The 23597-nt window shown below is 37.5% G+C and overlaps 1 protein-coding gene across 1 annotated transcript in view; it reads left to right on the plus strand.

The window, feature by feature from the left end:
• Positions 1 to 23597, plus strand: part of LOC136884399 (histone acetyltransferase p300-like) — a 185372-nt gene that overhangs the window by 5396 nt on the left and 156379 nt on the right. The window contains 4 exon segments of the mRNA XM_068229923.1: positions 9385 to 9680; positions 20032 to 20227; positions 21707 to 21934; positions 22062 to 22291. Coding sequence (XP_068086024.1) covers positions 9385 to 9680; positions 20032 to 20227; positions 21707 to 21934; positions 22062 to 22291 — 950 coding nt within the window.

The following is a 23597-nucleotide window of genomic DNA, read 5'->3' on the forward strand; positions in this document are numbered from 1 at the left end:
GTATATATATATATATAGAGAGAGAGAGAGAGAGAGTGTGTGTGGTTTTATGAAGCAACGAAATTTCCTCGAGTGAAACAAGTTTGGACTTAAGTGTAGTGAATGTCTGTTGTATTAGACAAAGAAAGTAAAGAATGTGAAAGTGTATAATAGTCGTCAGTTTTCTATTTTTGGGCCCGGTTGTATAAAACATTTGATCTGAGTTTAACGAGGGAAAATGGCCACCAGTCAAGTTGAACTTCGATTTTCCATCGTATAAACTCTAATCTAAGATCATCTCTTCTTGATCAAGTTCAGATTTGACTGCCAAATATTCGAATGGAAAATTCTAAATTCCCATGGAGGGAATTAGATATATATATATTTTTTTTTACATCTGATATGTTTTTGCCAAATATTCGTCGGTTAATCTACTTGAAACTAAATCATCATCATTAATATTAGCTGCCTCTGTGGATCCGTGGTAGAGTGTCGGCCTCCGGATCCCAAGATAGCGGGTTCAAACCCGGCAGAGGTAGTCGGATTTTTGAAGGGCGGAAAAAAATCCATTCGACACTCCATGTCGTACGATGTCGGCATGTAAAAGATCTCTGGTGATACATTTGGTATTTACCCGACAAAATTAATTAAATCTCAGCCATAGACGCCCAAGAGAGATCTGGTTTACTCTAGGTCCGCTAGATGGCAGACAGAGTAAACCGGAACGTCGAAATTGACGAGCAGACAGCCAGATGGCGTCAAATCGAAATGTCTGCAAACGGTAGCTGAGGCCATACGATTATTATTATTATTATTATCATTAATATTAAACATTGAACTAGACCTGAAGCCTTGAGAAGTGTTTCCTTGCATTTTATCTGCATGAGAATACCTTAATAATATTGAGGCGAGTTATAAATATGTCGAATGCTAGTAGTTAAATAGTATTGCTAAAGATCGCTGGATTTTTTTTTTTCATAAGTGAGGCTATGTGAATACCATATAAACAATAGCCTACCGCAGTACAAACACATTGCTAATACTTAGTTTTATAATACTACTTCATTAATTAATTATTTTAATTTTTTAATTTAAAAAACAAAGCATGTTTACTTCGCGAGATCACTATGTTATCGACAGTTACGCGGCAAACAATTTTGTATTTTATTTGTCAACAGTCGTGGCCAGTTCAATTCACCATGTAAGTATTATCCAGGGGGCAAAGCAAATTCATATTTCATTTGTTGATAGTCAGGGTAAGGTCAATCCCACCACTTAAGTATTATCCAACGGGCAAAGCTATTTCGTATTTCATTTGTTTTGCGGTGTTGCGACATCCACTTTTCTGAACTCTGATTACGTTTGAACTACACATGTGAAAACCAAGTTCAGTTTTGTACAACGTGATAAAGTCATAATCTCAGTTCATTTTCAGAACTAGGTTCTAAATTGATCTCCGGTCAGATGTTTTTATACAACCAGGCCTTAAAATTTTAATTGGCTTCAATTACTTCTCTTTATACAAATTTTTATGTTGTAATGGTTGAACAACATCATTGTGCTCCACATGTTCTAAATGCTAGGGCAAGAAAGCTGTCAGATGCTAAATAACAAGCAGATGAAGAGCAGCAACTTACCATGCAAGCGTGGATAGAGTATCACAAAGGGAATTATGGATTCAACATTTTCAACTGCAGCATTTATCACTGGCTGATGCAGTTAGAAATGGTAGTGGTCGTTGTGTTGACAAGTAGATGGTGTTTTGAGGTAAAGGAAGGGGGCAAAATACGTAAGACAAGGGACTGGGGGGGGGGGGGGGGAGGTGGCAGTTATACTATAAATTAATAAAGTGATGATGCTCAGCACTGAGCAGAATGAGTAATGATGATACTTCCTCCACTGGTGAAGGCTACAGAGTAGCGCAGATGCTGATTCAGAATTATTTGATAAGATAATCAGCTATGTGGGAAACGATAAGGAAAGGAATGTGATTGTAGTGAGTGATCTCAATTTACCAAATGTCAATTGGTAAGGTAATGCGAACGACAGGAAGCATGACCAACAAACGGCTAGTAAGTTAATATGAGAAAGGCACCTGATTCAGAAAGTGATGGAACCAACTTGAGGGAAGAATATTCTGGATGCGGTGCTGGTAAATCCAGATCAGCTCTATAAAGAAACTGAAGTAATAGCTGGAATTAGTGATCACGAAGCTGTTTTTGTGATAATTAAAAATAAATATGAAAGAAATGAAGAGATTAAAATTAGGACTGGTACGCAGCACCATATGGCTGATAAAACAGGCATGAGGGAGTTTTTAATAAGTAACTATGATTGGTGGAAAACGGTAAATAAAAATGTAAATAGACTCTGGGATGGGTTTAAAGCAATTGTTGACGAATGTGAAAATAGGTTTGTACCTTTAAAGGTGGTAAGGAATGGTAAAGATCCACTATATTATAACAGGGAAGTAAAGAGACAAAGAAGGAGGTGCAGGTTGGAAAGAAATAGAGTTAGAAATGGCTGAGGAAGTAAGGAGAAATTGAAGGAACTTACTAGGAAATTGAATCTAGCAAAGAAGTCAGCTAAGGATAACATGATGGCTAGCATAATTGTCAGTCATACAAATTTTAGTGAAAAATGGAAGAGTGTATAGGTATAGGTACAGGTTCCAAGAAGGACATTTCAGGAATCATTAATGAACAAGAGGAGTGTGTATGCAAGGCTCTTCAAAAGGCAGAAGTATTCACCCAGCAGTATGTAAAGATTGTTGTTTACAAGATAGAGGAGGTGACTAATACTAAAGAAGTATATAATTTACCTATGACAGCAATGACATTTACAGTAAGATACAAATTTGAAAACTAGAAAAGCAGCTGGAATTGATAAGGTTTCAGGGGATATACTAATGACAATGGGTTGGGATATAGTACCATATGTGAAGTACTTATTTGATTATTGTTTGCATGAAAGAACTTTACCAAATGAATGGAGAGTTGCTATAGTAGCACCTGTATATAAATAAAAGGGTGATAGACATAAAGCTGAAAATTACAGGCCAGTCAGTTTGACATGCATTGTATGTAAGCTTTGGGAAAGCATTCTTTCTGACTATAATCAGACATGTTTGCAAAATTAATAACTGGTTTGATAGAAGGCAGTTTGAGTTTAGGAAAGATTATTTCACTGAAGCCCAACTTGTAGGATTCCAGCAAGATATAGCAGATATCCCGGATTCAGGAGGTCAATTGGACTGTATTGCGATTGACCTGTCTAAGGCATTTGATACGGTAGATCACTGGAGACAATTGGTAAAAATGAGTGCAATTGGACTTGACAAAAGACTGACTGAATGGGTTGCTCTGTTCCTAGAAAATAGAACTCAGAGAATTAGAGTGGGTGAAGCTTTATCTGTCCCTGTAAAAATTAAGAGGGGAATTCTTCAAGGCAGTATTATTGGACCTTTATGTTTTCTTATATATATATCAATGATATGTGTAAAGAAGTTGAACCAGAGATAAGGCTTTTCGCAGATGTTATTCTGTACAGAGTAATAAGTAAGTTACAAGATTGTGAGCAACTGTAAAATGAGCTTGATAATGTTGTGAGATGGACAGTAGTCAATGGTATGATGATAAACGGGGATAAAAGTCAAGTTGTGAGTTTCACAAATAGGAAAAGTCCTCTCAGTTTTAATAACTGCGTTGATGGTGTGAAATTCCCTTTGGGGATCATTGTAAATACCTAGGTGTTAATATAAGGAAAGATCTTCATTGGGGTAATCACATAAATTAGATTGTAAATAAAGGATACAGATCTCTGCACATGGTTCTGAGGGTGTTTAGGGTTTGTTGTAAGGATGTAAAGGAGAGAGTATATTTGTCTCTGGTGAGACCCCAACTAGAGTATGGTTCCAGTGTATGGGACCCTTACCAAGATTACTAGTTTCAGGAACTGGAAAAAATCCAAAGTAAAGCAGCTCGATTTGTTCTGGGCGATTTCCGACAAAACAGTAGCGTTACAAAAATATTGCAACGTTTGGGCTGGGAAGACTTGGGAGAAAGGAGACGAGCTGCTCGACTAAGTGGTATGTTACACGTTATAATTCTCATGTTAGGTCCGTTATGAAATGTATGTCAATACAAAGTATGTCACAAGAGTTATTATTTTTTTAATATCCACCTATTCAATACAAAGAGATCTTTCTTAGAAATTAAATATTGTTAAAAAATGTTAAGGGACATGTTTTGCCCATATTAAGGGCATCATCAGCCTCAATCTTAAACCTGTATGGTAAGAAAACAGGATCCTGATTGCTCTTACAAGTCATAAAAAGAGGATATCAATGTAGGTGTCTGTCCAAACATAAAAATTATTAGAATGTCCTTGGCTAAAATCACACTATCAAGCTGCATGGTAAAAGTTCACACGATTATACTTTCCGGAGCGTTGAGTTAATGTGACCAAATTTTTTTTGTTGGGGGTAGAGCAATAAACAGCTCAATCTTTATAATGAAACAGAAATGTGCCTCCTTGAATACTCCTGTTAGAAGATAAGGAAAAGCCAAGTTGATAGATTGTTAAAGATACCATTTTTATATGTTGTGATAAGACAACAGCCCTCTTAAGTCGCTGTTCAGCTGCCTATAGTCTATTTAACTTGCTGAAGTAGTGAAAATCGAATGTGTTACGATAAGATAACAGTCTTCCTTAAGTAGTGTGGGAGCAAGGAAAAAGCTTTCAGTTGTCTATAGACGTATTTATCTCTCTTGAAGGAAAGGAAGTCTAAGGTATATCAACGCTGATAGAGCCCTTTGGTGTGAAGTCTGTAACAAGAGGAGAGTGAATGCTTAGGAAAGGTATTTTTGAAGAGAATGTGAGTTTTAAAAACAAAAACATGGAAAATGTATAAAACACTTACCCTTTCTTCTGTAAAGATGTAAATCAATTATGGAAAGGGTAGTTGAAGAAAAACAACGTTATGTGATGTTCATTTTTTTCTTTGACTGTTATGGTGTTATACAGTTGCTATGGTAGCGTTGAATGACTGACACTTCTGCTTCTAGTATTGTATCACTGTGAGATTGTCGGAGGAGGGTGTGGTGGAGGTGAGAGGGTAGTTGGGGCGTTAAGTTTATGTGTTGAGGGTTGTGAGAGATTTGCATGGTCCGACAGAAAAAGAAATGGAACTTTTAGGTAAAGGTTTAAAACACAATTGGCCTAGTGTACAAAAAGAAAACGATGTTACAACCACCATAGCAGAAGTCGAGACGAATATTTCAAAACTCCCTCTGGAATTACAAAATGACACTAGATACGAGAGAAAAAAGAAACTTCAAACACTATTTGAAGGCTTAAATAAAAACGCTGTTTTCAATCATTCAAAATTAATTAAAGAGATAAAAAACAAAATAAATATAACAACATAATAGTAACTAAAGCCGTAAAGGAGGGACTAATGTTTAATAATAATAATAATAATAATAATGTTATGAAGAAAGGCAAGGTTCCTTTTGAAACGTTGAATGTGTTTACAATTATTTACATGGCATAAGCCCAAAAATATAACTCATGAATAATAATAATGTTACTTTTTTTACGTCTGACTAACTACTCTTTTACGGTTTTCGGAGATGCCGAGGTGCCGGAATTTAGTCCCGCAGGAGTTCTTTTACGTGCCAGTAAATCTACCGACACGAGGCTGACGTATTTGAGCACCTTCAAATACCACCGGACTGAGCCAGGATCGAACCTGCCAAGTTGGGGTCAGAAGGCCAGCGTCTTAACCGTCTGAGCCACTCAGCCCGGCGGACTAATGTTTTAATAGATAAGAAAGGTTACATTGAAAAAACGGAAGAATTTTTCACAGATGAGACTTACACAATAGTCAATAAAGTCCCCACAATAAGAATAAAAAATTTTAAAACATTATTAAAGAATTCCACATTTTGACTCAATGAACAAGAACAGCAAAAACTAATCCTTATGAACCCTAAAACCCCGCAGCCAGAGCATTGCCTAAATTACATAAGAAAAACACACCCATACACCCAATCATCAACTGTAGAAATAGTCCAACATATAAAACCTAAAAATATATCCACTATTTTCTAAAATTGCATTACAGGTTTAACAATAAATCCTCTTTAAAAAATTCAATAGACCTGTGAAATTTTAGAGAAATTCACCTTACTACAAGATTACATTACGTGCTCTTTTGAAATTACTAATATATATTCTAATGTACCAACAAAGGAAACTGTAAATATTATCAAAGACAACCTCGCGAAACACAGCAACCTCAGCAAGCTTGAATTAGAAGACTTCATAAAAATCCTAAATTCTCTGCTAAAAAATACTATTTCACTTTTAATGGTAAAATTTACCACCAAGATGTCCTAGCTATGGGTGATCCCTTATCAGGCATCTTAGCTGACATCTATTTAGATTCTTTAGAACATCATAAAATAATAAATAAAATAAAAGGCCTTAGCTTATGGCTTCATTATGTAGATGACAATAAATATCTGAATAATAGTACCAATATTTTAAATTATTTAAACAACCTAGACCAAAATATTAAATTCACCAAGGAAGATGAAGTCAGTGGATCCTTAAATTTATTAGATCTCACAGTAACTCATATTAATGGCAACTTTGATTTTCAAATTTACAGAAAACCTACTCACACCCCATTAACAATCAAAAATCCTTCTTTACATCCTAATTCCCATAAATTGGCCACTTTTCACAGTTTAATTTACAGAGCTTTAAGAATCCCTCTAACACCCAAGAACCTTCAAGTAGAACTAAATTATATAAAGGATTTAGCAAAAATCAGTTGATATAAACCTGAAATGATTAACCATTTAATAAATAAGGTCAAATTCAAATTAACAACAAACCTCATCCCTGACAAACCCAAAAAATCCAAATTCGTTACCTTCACCTACTACAAACATAACTTTCACCAGGTCTTGAACCCAGTAAAAAACAGAAATACCAGTATAGCTTTTAGGACAACAAACACTAACCAAAATTTATGTTTTAATCACAACACAGTCAATTCAAGCAAAAACATTGACTCAGGCTCAGGCATATACAGGCTCACCTGCACGCAATGCAATGTCTCTTATATTGGCTAGGAGTTTTCAAACTATAATGCCATTAAGCACAATAAATTTTCAGCTATGAGCTCCCATATGAAAGAAACAGGACATCACTTCACAACAATAGGAGACCTCACAATTATTAAAAGAGTAGACAAAGGAAAGTTGATGAATGAACTTGAGACCATCTATATATTTTTGGACCAATACTACAACAAAAATCTAAACCTCAATGATTTAATTGAAGTCAAGAATCCATTATATGAAAGTTTACCCAAATTATTGCAAACTCTAAATTCAAAACATAACTTCATTCTTAAAAATCTTAAATTAACATCTTCTAAAACCTCCACTACTTTATCTAACTTGACTTCCTCCCTGCCCGACCATGCAAATATCTCGCAATCCACAACACATAAACTTAACGCCCCGCCTACACCCTCCCCTCCACCACACCCTCCTCCGCCAATCTCACATCGATACAATACTAGAAGCAGAAGTGTCAGTCATTCAACGCTACCATAGCAACTGTTTAACACCATAAGAGTCAAAGAAATAAATGAACCTACACATAACGTTGTTTTTCTTCAACTAACCTTTCCATAGCTGATTTACATCTTTACAGACGAAAGGGTAAGTGTTTTATACATTTTCCATGTTTTTCTTTTAAAACCCACATTCTCTTCAAAAATACCTTTCCTAAGCATTCACTCTCCTCTTGTTACACACTTCACACCAAAGAGCTCTACCGGCGTCGATATACCTTAGACTTCCGCTCCTTAAAGCAAGATAAATACGTCTATAGACAACCGAATGCTTTTCTCTTGCTCCCACAACTACTTAAGGAAGACTGTTATCTTATTGTATCGCATTCGATTTTCACTCCTTCAGCCAGTTAAATAGATGATAGGCAGCTGAACAGCGACTTAAGAGGACTGTTGTCTTATCACAACATATGAAATTGGCATCTTTAACAGTCTATCAGCTTGGCTTTTTCTTATCTTCTAACAGGAGTATTCAAGGAGGCACATTTCTGTTTCATTATAAAGATTGAGTTGTTTATTGCTCTACCCCCAACAAAAAAAAATTTTGGGCACATTGACTCAACGCTCCGGAAAGTATAATTGTGTGAACTTTTGACATGCAGCTTCACACTCCGATTTTAGCCAAGGACATTCTAATAATTTTTATGTTTGGACAGACACATACATTGATATCCTCTTTTTATGACTTGTAAGAGCAATTAGGATCCTGATTTTTCACCATACAGGTTTGAGTTTGAGGCTGATGATGCCCTTAATATGGGCGAAACATGTCCCTTAACATTTTATAATAATATTTACTTTCTAAAAAAGATCGCTTTGTACTGAATAGGTCGATATTAAAAAAATAATAACTCTTGTAACATACTTTGTATTAAAGTGGTATGTTCCGAGCTGTCAGTGGAGAGATGGCGTGGGAGGACATCAGTAAACGAATAAGTTTGGATGGTGTCTTTAAAAGTAGGAAAGATCACAATATGAGGATAAAGTTGGAATTCAAGAGAACAAATTGGGGCAAATATTCATTTATAAGAAGGGGAGTTAGGAATTGGAATAACTTACCAAGGGATATGTTCAATAAATTTTCACTTTCTTTGCATCATTTAAGAAAAGGCTAGGAAAACAACAGATAGGGAATCTGCCACCTGGGCGACTGCCCTAAATGCAGATCAGTAGTTATTGATTGATTGATTGATTGATTGATTGATTGATTGATTGATTGATTGATTGATTGATTGATTGATTGATTGATTGATTGATTGATTGATTGATTGATTGATTGCCACACGGCTTGGGTCACATAGCTATCAGTTTGCATTTGGGAAATAGTGGGTCAACCCCGCTCTCGGCAGCCCTTGAAGATGGTCTTCTGTTCTTTCCCATTTTTGCACCAGGCAAATGCTGGGGCTGTACCTTATCTAAGGCTGTGGTCGCTTTCTTCCTACTCCTAGCCTTTTTCCTATCCCAGTGTTGCCATAGGACCTATCTGTGTCGGAGCGACGTAAAGCAAACTGTGAAACAGTACTAAACATGTATGCATAAGTAATACATAATAAAAATGTTCTGATCTGGTAATTGAATGTTAACTAATATTTAATTATTTATGTCAGCTGCAACTGTAACTGCAAGTATTTGTCTTAAGCATTGCTCTTTCCTTTCCTTAACTATAGAATGTATTGAATGTTCAGATACACAGTGCAAAATATTGTGGTTATTTTTACTGTTGATCTTTAATGTTGCACCAATTGGTGCAGGTCCTCCAGTGGTGTCTGTGGGTGGTAATGAGGGAGAAATGGCACCACAGGCCCAACCTCCTGCACCATCTCCTGCCCCACCCCAGTTTGGAGCTCCTAGTGGTGGTCAGCCCGGCCCTCAGGCTGCCACTCAAGGAGCTCAAACTCCCCAACAGCCTGGAGGTACAGCACCTTCTACTGCTACTTCAACTGTTGATCCGGAAAAGTGCAAACTTATCCAGCTGCAGTTGGTGCCTTTGCTGCATGCGTACAAGTGCCAGCAACGAGAAAGTCAGGCCAACGGCGAGGTCTGGCAGGTAAGCAAGCCTGATAGCATTCTCATGAAAAACTGTTTAGCTGTTTAGTCATTTGTGTTGTATCTTCCTCTAACTTGGGATCCTGGCAATGTAAAGAGCACTGTGTGTACTAAATACCCTCAAAATAGTTATTTCCTCTTATGCAGATGCTATTGGTTCGAAACAAGTATTGTTCAACTCCTTTTCACTTTTTCCACCACTCCACTTTTATTATCATGGGCCAGGTTCCAACTGCTCTTTGCTGTTCTTAACCAGGTCTGGGTATCATAACCCAGTTCTTTCTCAACCTCTCTTTCCTTTCATGCGTAATTCTATAGTTCTGATATCATTTTATCATTCTTCTGTATGATGTCAAATTGTCAAAATGACAGGTCACCGTGGATAGCAAATATCGGAACAGCTCAGCTTCTAAATTGACATTTCTCAAAGTACGTGATATATGATTGACCTGTGTTGCCAAAGCTCTACTACTGTGAGGAGAGTTACAATACAATTTCAATACAATATCACACATATATCTCTTTCCTTGTGTTATTCCTGCATGATTGCAGGGTCCGCATATTTGTTATGTCATCGCCATTTGCTATGATAAAATGTGAGTTAGCTGTGACAATATCAAATGTATAATACAGAAAAACTTGCCTAAACCAGACCTCCTGTATACTGGAAACCTGCAAAAAGGGAAAACACATTTGAGGATGGAGGAATTTCCAATGTGAAATCATCATCAATTTCCCTTGTCCATCTCCTGCTGGTTTGGGATGTTTAGGGCACCTTCACATCTTTTTATCCAGCCACCGTTGTTCCTCCTCAACTATGTTCCTGTCCAGGCTTCTTCTAATTATACTGTTCCTGATTGTTTTCAGACACCTTAGTCTGGGCCTCCAGAAAGTATTTGGCCTTCTTGTAATCCCCATTTTTGATAATACTGTCACGTAGTCTTTTATTGTCTATTGTTCAGCTGTTCAATAGGATAACAGTTGCTTAAGAGTAGGCAGGACCTGATTTGTGTACCTGTTCATTTTTTTCTTTTCAATTATATTCAAAACTAGCTGATGTACCCGTGCTTCGCGACGGGATTCTCAGAAAGAATGACTTTGTGGTTTTCCTAACCTGAGATCAACATAGGTCATTACAAAAACGTAAGTATGAATGTAGCGATTAAAAGCAATGCTATCATATAAAATGCTCGATCAAATGGAAAGCCGCACATTTTATCACTTTTAACGAACAGTGCTGCGGTTAGATTGCGGTGCTAATCTAATAGTCCAAAGTTCCAGAGCTGGGATGACCAGGCCGCAGATTGCCATGAACACTCATCTGCCATTATTCCGCTAAATATGCACACTGTTCATTCCAATCAGTGCCTCAGAGTAGGGATTGAATAGCCCGAATGCTATGATGATCCAGTGTGTTACGTACCAGTAGTATCAGTAAAGTTATAAACCAGGGGAATGGCATGCTAAAGAAGAAAGTTATCTAACTCCCCAGCTACTTCCCATCAATATTCAGACAGGCTGTTACACTCTGTACGACTGGGCGAGTTGACCGTGTGGTTAGCGGTGCACAGCTGTGAGCTTGCATCCGAGAGATAGTGGATTCGAACCCCATTGTCGGCAGCACTGAAGATGGTATTCCGTGGTTTCCCACTTTCACACCAGTCAAATGCTGGGCCTGTACCTTAAGTAAGGCCTAAGGCACTCCTAGCCCTTTCCTATACCATCGTCGCCATAAAACCTATCTATGTCGGGTGCAACGTAAATCGAATAAAAAATACTCTGTACGCAGCAGTAATCCTATCTACCGGAGATGAGAGGCAACAGAAGACACAAAGCACATCACGACAAACAATGGTCAGTGTAATGTTATTGTTGATCAATGTTATGAGCTTTCTATATTGTAGGCCTTCACATTTAGTTTTCTTTCGACTCTGTGATTTGTAAAATATTTTATACTATAAACTGTAGTTTCTTATTCTCCGACTTTACGTACCGATTTTCATTAAATACAGCTTACCCATTTTCTCGTTACTCGACGCTTATATGGATTTATTAACAAAAATCCAAATTCATTAATATCTTTGTGATCATAGCCAGTACGGTAACAATGTACCGTATAAGACATGAATAATATGAAATTTAATACTATATAACCCTAGTTATGTAGCATTCATCGATTACACCTCTAATAAGAAATATTTGATAATTACATTTTAGGCCTTCCCCTAAACTACCATTTTACTCAGCGTGAATAAAATAATTTACAGCCTAGACTATAGCGACTTATTTCCTGACTTTGCATACCGATTTTCATCAAGATAGGACTACTAATAACAACAATATTTGAGAATTAAATTTTAGGCCTTCCCCTAAACTACCACTTTTCTCAGCGTGAATACAATTATTGATAGCCTAGATTATAGCAACTTATTTCCCAACTTTGCATACCCATTTTCCTTAAAATACGACCACTAATAACATAAGTAGTTGAGAATTCAATTTTAGGCCTTCCCCTAAATTACCATTTCACTCAGCGTGAGTAAAATTATTTATAGCCTAGATTGTAGAGGCTCATCCCCCGACTTCACATACCGATTTTCATTAAATTCTCTTCAACCGTTTTCTCGTGATGCGTGTACAGACAGACAGACAGAAATTACGGAAAAGTAAAAAATGCATTTTCTTGTTACTATGGACATGACCGATACATAAATACCATTATTTTCAAATTCCGAGCAATGTACAGACAAAACTCTTATTTTATATATATAGATATTGAATATAAAAATCAAGTTGAAATACTGCACAGGCTCTGCATCGGTGGGGGGTGTTCATGATCAAGTGTTTCGTGATACAGCGGGAAGGGAATTTCACTAAATCCTGTAGTATTATGCATATAGGTATTGTTGTCATTACTATGGCTGTGTTCATTTGCCTCATTTTCTGATTCATTGAAACTGTCATTTTCCCTAATGAAAGTACCGTGGGGTTTATGGTACTGTAGAATGTCATCACTTCTATAACTTCCTGTTTCAGAAATATCACCATCATTACTACCTGACCCTGATATTGGTACATCTTCACAAGACTCAATGTAGTTATCATCAGCACAGACTCTGTAAATATACTTGGCTAAGTCGTTATTATTCTCAAACACATCCTGCAAGGCTGAGTCAATTTTCCTACTATCAACCTTGCATGGTTTACAAAAAATTGGATGCAATGAAAAAAAACCACATCTCCATTAATAAAACTACTAGGATAACATACATTTGAACTGTCTAGGATTTGCTGATGATCTAGCTCTTCTCGCCAATGATATTCAGGAAAATTAACCAACAAATAACATATTTACAGGAAATAGGTCAATATATTGGTTTGAAAATTTCATTTGAAAAAACAGAAATTATGCTAACTCAACTTCCATTTGCAAACAAAATTAAGCTGGGAGACCAAGAAATAAAAATTGTACAACATTTTGAATATTTAGGTGAAATAATCACATATAACCTGAATGAGAAACCAGCATGGCAAAATAGAGTAGTTAAACTGGTTGCAGTACAGCATGTTACGAAGAATACACATAATAAAAAGTGTCTCAATAGCAACCGAACTGAAACACTACAAAACATTCATCAAGTCACAAATTACATTATGCATGTGAAACATTATTCAAAACAACAAACACAGGTGCAATAGATAGAGTACTCAAGTTAGAACCTGTTTAAATAAAAATTATCAAGAAAACAGAGTCTGGAGACTAGCTTCCAATGAAACAGTTTATAAAGAAATAGAATCTGTGACTAGCACAATGAAAAATAAACAAATATCATTCTTAGGGCATCTAATATCAGAAAATAGAACCGGTAGAAAAATTATGGACGAGTATGAGTAAGAATAATATTAAATTGATAACAGAACTTGAAAAAGACATGAGAGAGTTACATATTACAACAGAAGATTTAAAATACAAAACAAATATACTGAACATATTGAAAGAAAAACACACTAGACTACAGACAAAACTCAGTAAGCAGAGAATAGGAAGTGTGATTCCAGAAGCAGAAAGAAAATTACGTTCAGAAAGGTTGAAACAGTATGGGGCTGACAAAGATAAGAAAAACCTCCATAAACCTGACAAAGTAGTCCTATGTTGGCTAAAAAATTAAAATAAAATAAATAAATAAATAAAGCGACTAAGGTGATAGTTATGGTAGATTTAGAAACTATAGGCTTCGCAGATATCAAATCGTCTGCTTTGTGCTGCTGTATTTCAGAAAACTGAGAACTTCAAGCATATACAAAAATGGCTTGCATAAAGAGTGTTGTTGTTTTCAAAATCAAAAATCAAAAAATCAAAATCTTTATTTGCAAATGAGGTGTCTACCTCGGTGGCAAATGGTACACTAAAATACATTCTTGTCAAGCACTAAATTTTAAATTAACAGGAGACGAAGAAAATTTTCCTGGAATACAATATTATACAATTTACGCTAATAATTTTTTCTATTAAACACACACATCATCCTTAATAAATTTATATTGTTTACAAAATTCTACTTATAATATCTTACAAACATAGTCAACTCATATACAGTACGGTATGTGAAATTACTTCTAATAATACTATACAACTGGTATAAGATTAAAATTAACACTGAATTTATTTACATATTTATATTTTACCCAATTTGGAACCTAAGTAGCATAACGACCTGCTGCGTCTTAACCAGAGCCCCTTTTGCCACCACTTTTCAGAGTTCCTGAAGGGCCTTCACAGCTACCGTAGCGGTCCCAGGGCCCTCGAAGTCCCCACTGTACTTCACCCCTACAGGCAGTCCCCTACTTGGGCTGTCCAAACTCCTTAGACCAGGGGATGGAATTAATTTAATCACACACATTTATTATTTACAATATCCTGCACTGGTCGAATGCCCTCTAACATTTAATTTATTATCTCTGTTGTTGTTTATTCTCTTCTTGAATATCTGTACAGATTTTGGAAAAGGATCAAACACTACCCCTGGTAAACTGTTCCACTCCTTCACACCCTTCCCAATGAAAGAAAATTTACCCCAATCGCTTCTGCTAAAATTCCTTCTAATTTTGTACTTGTGGTCAGTTCTACCAATATAATTATTTTCCAACCGAAGCCTCTCACGGATATCTCCCCATGCTTCTTCTCCTGTATAGGCTCTATATAATCCTATAAGTCTAGTTTTCTCCCTTCTCTTACTTAAAGTTTCCCACCCAAGTTCCTTTAACATTTCTGATACACTACTCTTTCTCCTGAAATCCCCTGTTACAAACCTTGCTGCTTTCCTCTGCACACCATCTAGTTCTTTTATTAGGTATTCTTGGTGAGGATCCCAAACACTGTTTGCATATTCCAATAATGGACGAACCATACTTAAGTAACTTTTTTCTTTTAATTCTTTGTTGCATCCTTTAAGTAGTCTCATTATGACATGTTTTTTTGCTAGGGGCTTTACGTCGCGCCGACACAGATAGGTCTTATGGCGACGATGGGATAGGAAAGGCCTAGGAGTTGGAAGGAAGCGGCCGTGGCCTTAATTAAGGTACAGCCCCAGCATTTGCCTGGTGTGAAAATGGGAAACCACGGAAAACCATCTTCAGGGCTGCCGATAGTGGGATTCGAACCTACTATCTCCCGGATGCATTATGACATGTAACGATCTGTATGCTTTCCCAACGTCATCAACATGACCCTTCCAGTGCAAATTACTTTCAAATCTCACACCTAAGTATTTGCACTTGCCATCTTTTGGGATAACTACCTCATCCAAAGTATATTCAAATTCAGTTTTAAAGCTCCTGTTTGTAAATGTTGTAACAGTTGATTTGCCTTCATTAATCTTCATATTATTTTCTTCAACCCATTCTTGGATACTGTCAAGGTCCCTTTGTAATTCTGAACAATCCCCAATGTTATTTATTTCCCTATAAACAATTATGTCATCTGCATACAGTCTTATTTTCGATGTTATATTGTTCCCTAAATCATTTGCGTATATTAAGAAAAGTAACGGACCGATTATACTACCCTGTGCAATTCCCTTCCAGACTTTCTCTTCCTGTGATATATTATTTCCTACTTTGACTTTCTGAACCCTTGAATTTAGAAATGTTCTTATCCAACGTATAACCCTTACATCCAATCCTATTCCCTCCAATTTCTTTAATAATATTCCATGTTCCACTCCATCAAAGGCTTTGGAAAGATCTATGGCTATGCAATCTAACTGGCCTCCTGAATCTAACTGATCTGATATGTCCTGCTGAAATCCCACCAGTCGTGCCTCGCAAGAAAATTTCTTTCTAAATCCATACTGGCTCCTCATGAACCAATTTTTATCATCACATATCCCTCTGATGTACTTTGCTATTAAACTCTCCAGTATTTTACAAACTATACTGGTCAGGCTGATTGGTCTGTAGTTCTCTGGTTTCCTTTTATCACCCTTTCCTTTATAAATTGGTATTATTATAGATTCCTTCCATTCCTTTGGTATCACACTATTATTTATGACATAGTCAAAGAGAAATTTTAAATAAGGCACTAGATACCACCCCATTGTCTTTAATACCTCCCCAGTAATTTGATCACTTCCTGCTGCTTTTCCTTGCTGAAGCAGTTGGATTTCTCTGAAAATATCTTCATTTGTGAATGAGAAGCTTCTTGTTTCCCCCTGTGTCTCTCCCGCTCTATCTGGAAGTTAATGCTACTGCACCGAGGAATGCTTTCTGGTAATCTAAGGATTAATTATTGTAAGTTGTTTTATATAAATTCACTATTTAATATGAACACAAGGTTTTCATAAAATTTGCAAACTTTCATTTTCATCCTGTATAGGTTATATTTCTGTACATAGGCTACATAATCAGTGTAATGTTACCTTTTGTCAACTATTTACCAAGCAACTTTTTAACAAGCTTTGGGAAGCTTAAAAGTATATGTATTAATGTGTTGCGATAGTTGCAGATATTCCGTTTTCCAAGGTTATCAGAAAGAAGTACACTGTGATCAAAAGTATCCGGACACCTGGCTGAACATAACGTACAAGTTCATGGCACCCTCCATCGGTAATGCTGGAATTCTGTACGGTGTTGGACCATCCTTAGCCTTGATGACAGCTTCCACTCTCGCAGGCCTACGTTCAATCAGGTGCTGGAAGGTTGCTTGGGGATGGCAGCCCATTCTTCACAGAGCGCTGCACTGAGGAGAGGTAGCGATGTCGGTCGGTGAGGCCTGGCATGAAATCGGCGTTATAAAACATCCCAAAGGTGTATTATAGGATTCAGGTCTGGACTCCGTGCAGGCCAGTCCATTACAGGTCGTGCATTATGAACAGGGGCTCGATCATGTTGAAAGATGCAATCGCCATCCCTGAAGTGCTCTTCAACTGTGGGAAGCTAGAAGGTGCTTAGAACATCAGTGTAGGACTGTGCTGTGATAGTGCCATGCAAAACAACAAGGGTTGCAATCCCCCTCCTCGAAAAGCACGACCACACCATAACACCGCCGCCTACGAATTTTACTGTTGGCACTACACACGGTGGCAGATGACGTTCACCGGGCATTCGCCATACCCACACCCTGCCATCGAATCGCCATATTGTGTACCGTGATTCGTCACTCCACACAACGTTTTTCCACTGTTCAGTCGTCCAATTTTATGCTCCTTACACCATGCGAGGCGGCGTTTGGCATTGCAGCTGGAGGATAGGATTGATATCACTCTAATGAACTTACCATGTTCATAGGGAATAAAACAGTTCGGTTTGAGATTATACTTTCTCAAATAATGAAAATAAGGAAGATAATTCCAATAAAAGAGATAGTTGACCCTAGACTTGAAACAACATTTCAAGATGTGTAACTGTTTGGGTAATCAGAGTATCGACGTGATATGTGGCTTATGGGCAGCCGCTCAACCATGAAATCCAAGTTTTCTCATCTTCCGCCGAACTGTCATAGTACTTGGAGTGGATCCTGATGCAGTTTGAAATTCCTGTGTGATGGTCTGGACGGATGCCTGCCTATTACACTATACGACCCTCTTCAACTGTCGGCAGTCTCTGTCAGTCAACAGATGAGGTCGGCCTGTACATTTTCGTGCTGTATGTGTCCCTTCACGTTTCCACTTCAGTATCACATCAGAAACAGTGGACCTAGGGATGTTCAGGAGTGTGGAAATCCCACGTACAGACTTCTGACACAAGTGACGCCCAATCACCTGACCACGTTCGAAGTCTGTGAGTTCCACGAGTGCCCCATTCTGCTCTCTCACGAAGTTGAATGACTACTGAGGTCACTGCTATGAAGTACCTGGCAGCCGATGGCAGCACATTGCACCTAAGATGAAAAACGTATGTTTTGATATACTTTTGATCACATAGTGTATATTCAGCAATGATGAATGAAAGGATTGAAGACATTAAGAGCAAACTTTCAGGACAATTTCATGGTGTATTATAATAAAACCACAAACAAACACAAAGAATGTATTTTTGTTATATTTAAAGAATAAAGACTTCTGCTACTCTGCTTTATAATTTCCGAGGTTTCCCTAAATAATGCCAGTCAAATGAGATGTCAAGAGTGCCTCTGGTCCAGTTTCACCACCGACCACTTTCCCAGTACAGTACTTGCTCTAATTACTGCAGTGAGCAGGGCGTAAATGCCAAGATCCGTTGGTATGTCGTAGCCGCCCCTTCATGAGATATTGCTTCTTCAGAAACACTTTATCGAGGATTTAGCTTTGAATGGATTGAAATATCTGAGCGGTTGATGTGGGAAGTCGCTTCTTTGAGAAACAGAAAATAAAACGTGAAGTACAAAGACTATTTTTTAATTAAGGGCCTTTCTTTGTAAAAAATAAAACATTTTCAAACCTCATTTATTTTTAAGTTTTACGTACATTTCTTTATTTTTCTACTTAGTTGCCTTGTTTGTTTAGGCACTTGTCATATCTTAAAACTAGGTTTTGATATCCCTCTTCAAAGAAGGCTGCCGCCTGTTCTGACAGCCAGGAGTTCACTGGGATTTCCATTTCATCATCATTGAAGCGCTTCTCGCGAAGATGACGTTTCAGCTGCAATAAAAGTTGGAAATCGGTCAGAGCAAGGTCAGGGCTATACGGTTGGTGATCCAAAACTTCCCACCTGAAGGAGTCAATAAGTTCCTCGATAGCAGTGTGAGGCCTTGAGTTATCATGAAGGAGCAAAATTCCCTTTGTCAGCATGCTGCATCTTTTGTTTTGAACCGCATGTCAGAGTTTCAGAAAAATCTATTGAGAGAGTGGTTACCGGGAATCTTCTGTGATGACAGATGGCCAGTCTGAGCATTTTTCCTCAGGAACATTTTCACGGCCACTTTTGTACTGTCTTACCCATTTTTGCACTTTACATTTACCCATCGCATTATCACTATACACCTCAAAATGCTGACGATGAATGTCTGCACCAGACATGTTTCTTGCACACAAAAAACGCATTACACAGACCATATCTCACATGCAGCAGGCAATTCAATAATCTTGAACATTTTAAAGATGCTCAGTTCAGCGTACAGGTTAGCTACACAGCTGCAGCTGACGCCTGCTTGTTCGGAGAGGATGCCAGGATGAACCGTGCATGCTATGCTTGTGGCATGCACGCTAACTATGGGATTATTTAAAAAATAAAGCCCTTCAGAAAACATACCTCATAATTAGGATGCTCACAGGACTCTGTAATTTGGATAAATAATCTAGGAAAAGTTTCCTTGAATGTATAATAGAGATTCTGCTGTATTACATAAGCTACAGTGAATTGCAAAGTTGTGAAAGACAAGGTTGTGTTGAAGAAGTGGACATTATTCTGTGTCATATAGAATGACCATAAACTATGCTGAATTTGAGTAATGTTTTGTCTAATAGGCACCATTGCTTGTCTATGGAAATTATCTGTCTTTTTTTTTCTTCTTTTTTTTTTTTCTGAAGTGCATTTTGAGAGCTAGATTTTGATAATACTGGGAAGTTCAATTAAGAACACTGATTTTTTCCATTCTAAAGTACCACTTTCTGCACTTCCAAGTTGACGATATAGTCCAATATCTAATAGTGAGCAAAATAATATCTAGTTAAACAGTGCTATAAAAATAAAAGTATCACAAGCAGGAGGAGAAAATGTTTTATTGGGGGTGATGTTAATGTTAACCCGTATTTATAGCATTATGACTGGCATTGACAGAAGCCGTCATTTTAAACAGGAAAACATTTTAATGGAGAAAATACCTTTTTCATGTGTTGGAAGGCACTTGTTTTAAGAGAATTGTTGTCTTCTTCCAGTGCACGTCACCTCATTGTAAGATGATGAAGAATGTTTTGAACCATATGAAAACGTGCCATGCGGAGAAGTCCTGTTCCGTTCCACACTGTTCATCTTCACGGCAGATCATCTCACACGGGTGTGACTGCACGCAGTCTGACTGTCCTATCTGCCTTCCTTTCAAGCAGGCGGATAAAATCCGTAACCACCAAAATGGTAAGTACCTACTTTCTCATACTAGTTATCAAAAAAATTGAATGATTGTTATGTAATTCTTCATCTGGGAGAAAGATGGAATATATAGCCTGGTCAACATGATGGCATGTTACGCACCTTCATTCCAGTATAGCTCTGTTATCATTCACGTTAAGATTCAGCTATTCCATCTACGAATATTAGCTGTTATCGATAAATTAAGTTATTTAATTTATTAGGTGGAGAATATGAAAGATATTTGATATTTAAACATATCCAATTAGAGATCAGCTTTACAGTATCCAGTTTGCACTAATTCATCTGTAAAAATATCGTACTGTCATACCTCTAAAGTATCCCATTACTTCACTTCTACGCTCACGGTAATTAGTGAATTGTGTTTGTTCCACCTAATTAACTCAGTTTCACCCATCAAGTGCATTAGCACTCATTAATGTTGCTTGTGATCATCTAGAACCATGTTTACAATTTTATATATTAGAATCATAGAAGTGGTATACGAAGATATCCTCGATCCACACTTGTTTGGAAGATGATGTTGACGGTTACATGTCAGAATTTCAGTCGCTGAGAGGCTGCATGGAGTTCACGAGCTGTTCTCATTGATTCCCAATAGTTCTTACTGTCATATATCACATCATTCATTTAATTTAAGTAACTCTGGTGAGGTTGATGTCAGGAAACACATCTGGTTGTAAAAACTCGCTATGAAGGTTCGTCTCACTTCATACCCAAACCCATAGAGAAACTGGATGTGGGTTCGTCATACACAGTATGTTTTTGTACCAACTAACTTTCCTTGGAGAATTAGTTGAAACATTTCATATTTGGGATGGCTCATTATTTGACCTAAATAAGATGTTTTTCATTGTTTAATTGTCTGGCTTAATTCTGTTTCCCTATTCTTTTTATGATATCAACAATCCGTCCTCAATCAGTCCAGGGAACTTCCAGTAGACGACGGTATGTCCACATCTCAAATGCTTGTAATTTATTTATTTTTTCTCACTGAAGCTTTCAACGACCAAGTTTCCTTGCCACACTGTAACACAGGCCCAACATAGCATCACACATAACACATCTTTATTTTCAAGTTAATCTTATGGGAAGTTTAAATCTTATTTTACTTGCAGAAGGAATTTCAAGCCATTTCAATTCCACATTTAATTTCTTTGAGTCCCAGTCTTTATGAAGCTATCTGCCCAAATATTTCAATTTATGAACACATTCAGTATTGGTGCCATTAACTTTGTGTGCATCAGTGTGTAGCTTTTATTTCTCATTATTGTCATATATTTTGTCATATTAATGTTTATTTGAAGATAGCACTGGTGTGTTCTAATTGAGGAATGTATCATTAAAGTATTGTATGATTGTACATACTAAAGTTTATGTACTTTTTTTTTTTTTTTTTTTGGTATACAGTCACCTTTTTCTGCCTTTGGAGAAATATTTTCAAGGTTGTGTTTTTCTTTCCAGTGGTGTCCAATCAGGTTCCTAATGTCCAAACTAATCCTTCGCAGTGCGACATGCGGTTGGCTTACGATGCTTTAGGTATTCCATGTCCCACAACTGGAGGTCTCTTAACACCCACTAGTAATGTTGCCAACAGGGCCCATCATGTAGTTTCTGGTTTAGGTGTTGTTCCGCCGCCTGCAACAATGCCTGGTGCTACTATGAGGGGGCCAGCCCCTCCTCATTCCCAAGGTGAGTTGTCTGGTACAAGTTGTATCTGTTCCTTACTAGCTCTGGTGTGCTTTGTTATGTGATGTAAGAATGTTGTGTGTGTTTAAGGAGAGATTATGCTAGTTCACTTTTCTGTTTGTCATTACAGCGGGACAACCTCAAACCTCGAACGTGGCTTCGGCTTCTCAGCAGTCGCAAGTAGTGGCACCAAATGTTTCTCTCCCCATAGGGAGCGATCCAACAACGACAGCGGGACAGCCACAGTCTCAACAGAATGCTGGCTCGGCCGCAGCACAGACAGCCGCCAGTATCCAGCAGTCTGTGGCTAACATGCAGAACACCTTGTTTGGAGGTCTTAGTAATGACACTCAAGCATCGGTTAGTTCAGTTCTCTTTTTGATGTATAACTGGACCTTTGTACTCTTAACATACCCTGGCTACAGGATACGCATTTTCTGGGAATGCATACATATAGAAAATAAATGGTCCTTACAAGGTTAACATGAGAAGATAGAATTCACAAAACCTGAATTTTTTGTTGCAATCTCCATTGGTACAGTATCGAGAATGACCAATAGTGTCCCTTGTTGAAATATTGTTACCTCTTAGGTGATTGTAAAAGGGGGGGAAGGGGGGGCAGGAGAGAGAGAGAAGAGGATGAGAAAAATAAGTGGTTATCTGAAGTTATTGCTGAACGCTTCCGTAGATTAGGACAACTACTAATGTCCAACATTAGTGGGCAAGAGAACTTTGAAATATTAATAATATGTGGTTTTGTAGAAACTTGAAGTGATTAACAAAATAATTAAATTAGTGTGACTAATATGAAGGTACTATTGAAAGCAGTGAGTGTGGGAATTCTGCATTGTCTTTTGCAAAGAGTGTTGAACTGATATCTTTAACCAATTGCATAGACAGTTTTCCTTTTCTAAAACTATACTTACTTACTTACTTACTTACTTACTCCTTGGCACTACAGCCCCTGTAGGGCCTTGGCCTCCTGGACAATCTCCACCCACTCTTCTCTGTTGACTGCTCTGGTTCTCCATCTTCTAACTCCCATCCTTCTCAAATCCTCCTCCATGCTGTCCAACCATCTGATCCTCGGTCTTCCCCTCATAAGACGTCCTTCTGGTTTCCCATCAGAGACTTTCTTTACTGTCCTCTTCTCTGTCATTCTTTCTACGTGTCCCAACCATCACAGTCTATTACTCTGTATTTCCGCTATTATATCTGGTTTATTATACAGCTCTCTGATTGCCTTATTATTTCTGATTCGCCAGAGTCCACCATCTTTTATTGGTCCATAAACTTTCCTAAGTATCTTCCTTTCCTCTCTCCGTAGCAACTCCTCACCACCTTGTGTCATAGTCCAAGTCTCCACACCATACATCACCACAGGTCTCACTACCGTGCTATAAACAGTCAGCTTCAGATTCCTACTAAGACTCCTTGCTTTAAATACCTTGCCTAAGGCAAAGTAACTCTTATTACCAGCTGTTATCCTAGCATGTATTTCTTCCTTCATATCATTGTTTTCAGCTACCATTGACCCTAGATATTTAAAGCTTTTGCAGCGTTCATATTCTTTCCCATTTAAATTCACATACAGTAGAAGTCCGATATAGCGAGTACGGCATATAACGAGAACTCCATTATAGCGACGACTTTTTTCTGTCCCTTC

This window comes from Anabrus simplex, chromosome 12 (genome assembly GCF_040414725.1).
Source record: "Anabrus simplex isolate iqAnaSimp1 chromosome 12, ASM4041472v1, whole genome shotgun sequence".
In the NCBI taxonomy this organism is placed as follows: Eukaryota; Metazoa; Arthropoda; class Insecta; order Orthoptera; family Tettigoniidae; genus Anabrus; species Anabrus simplex.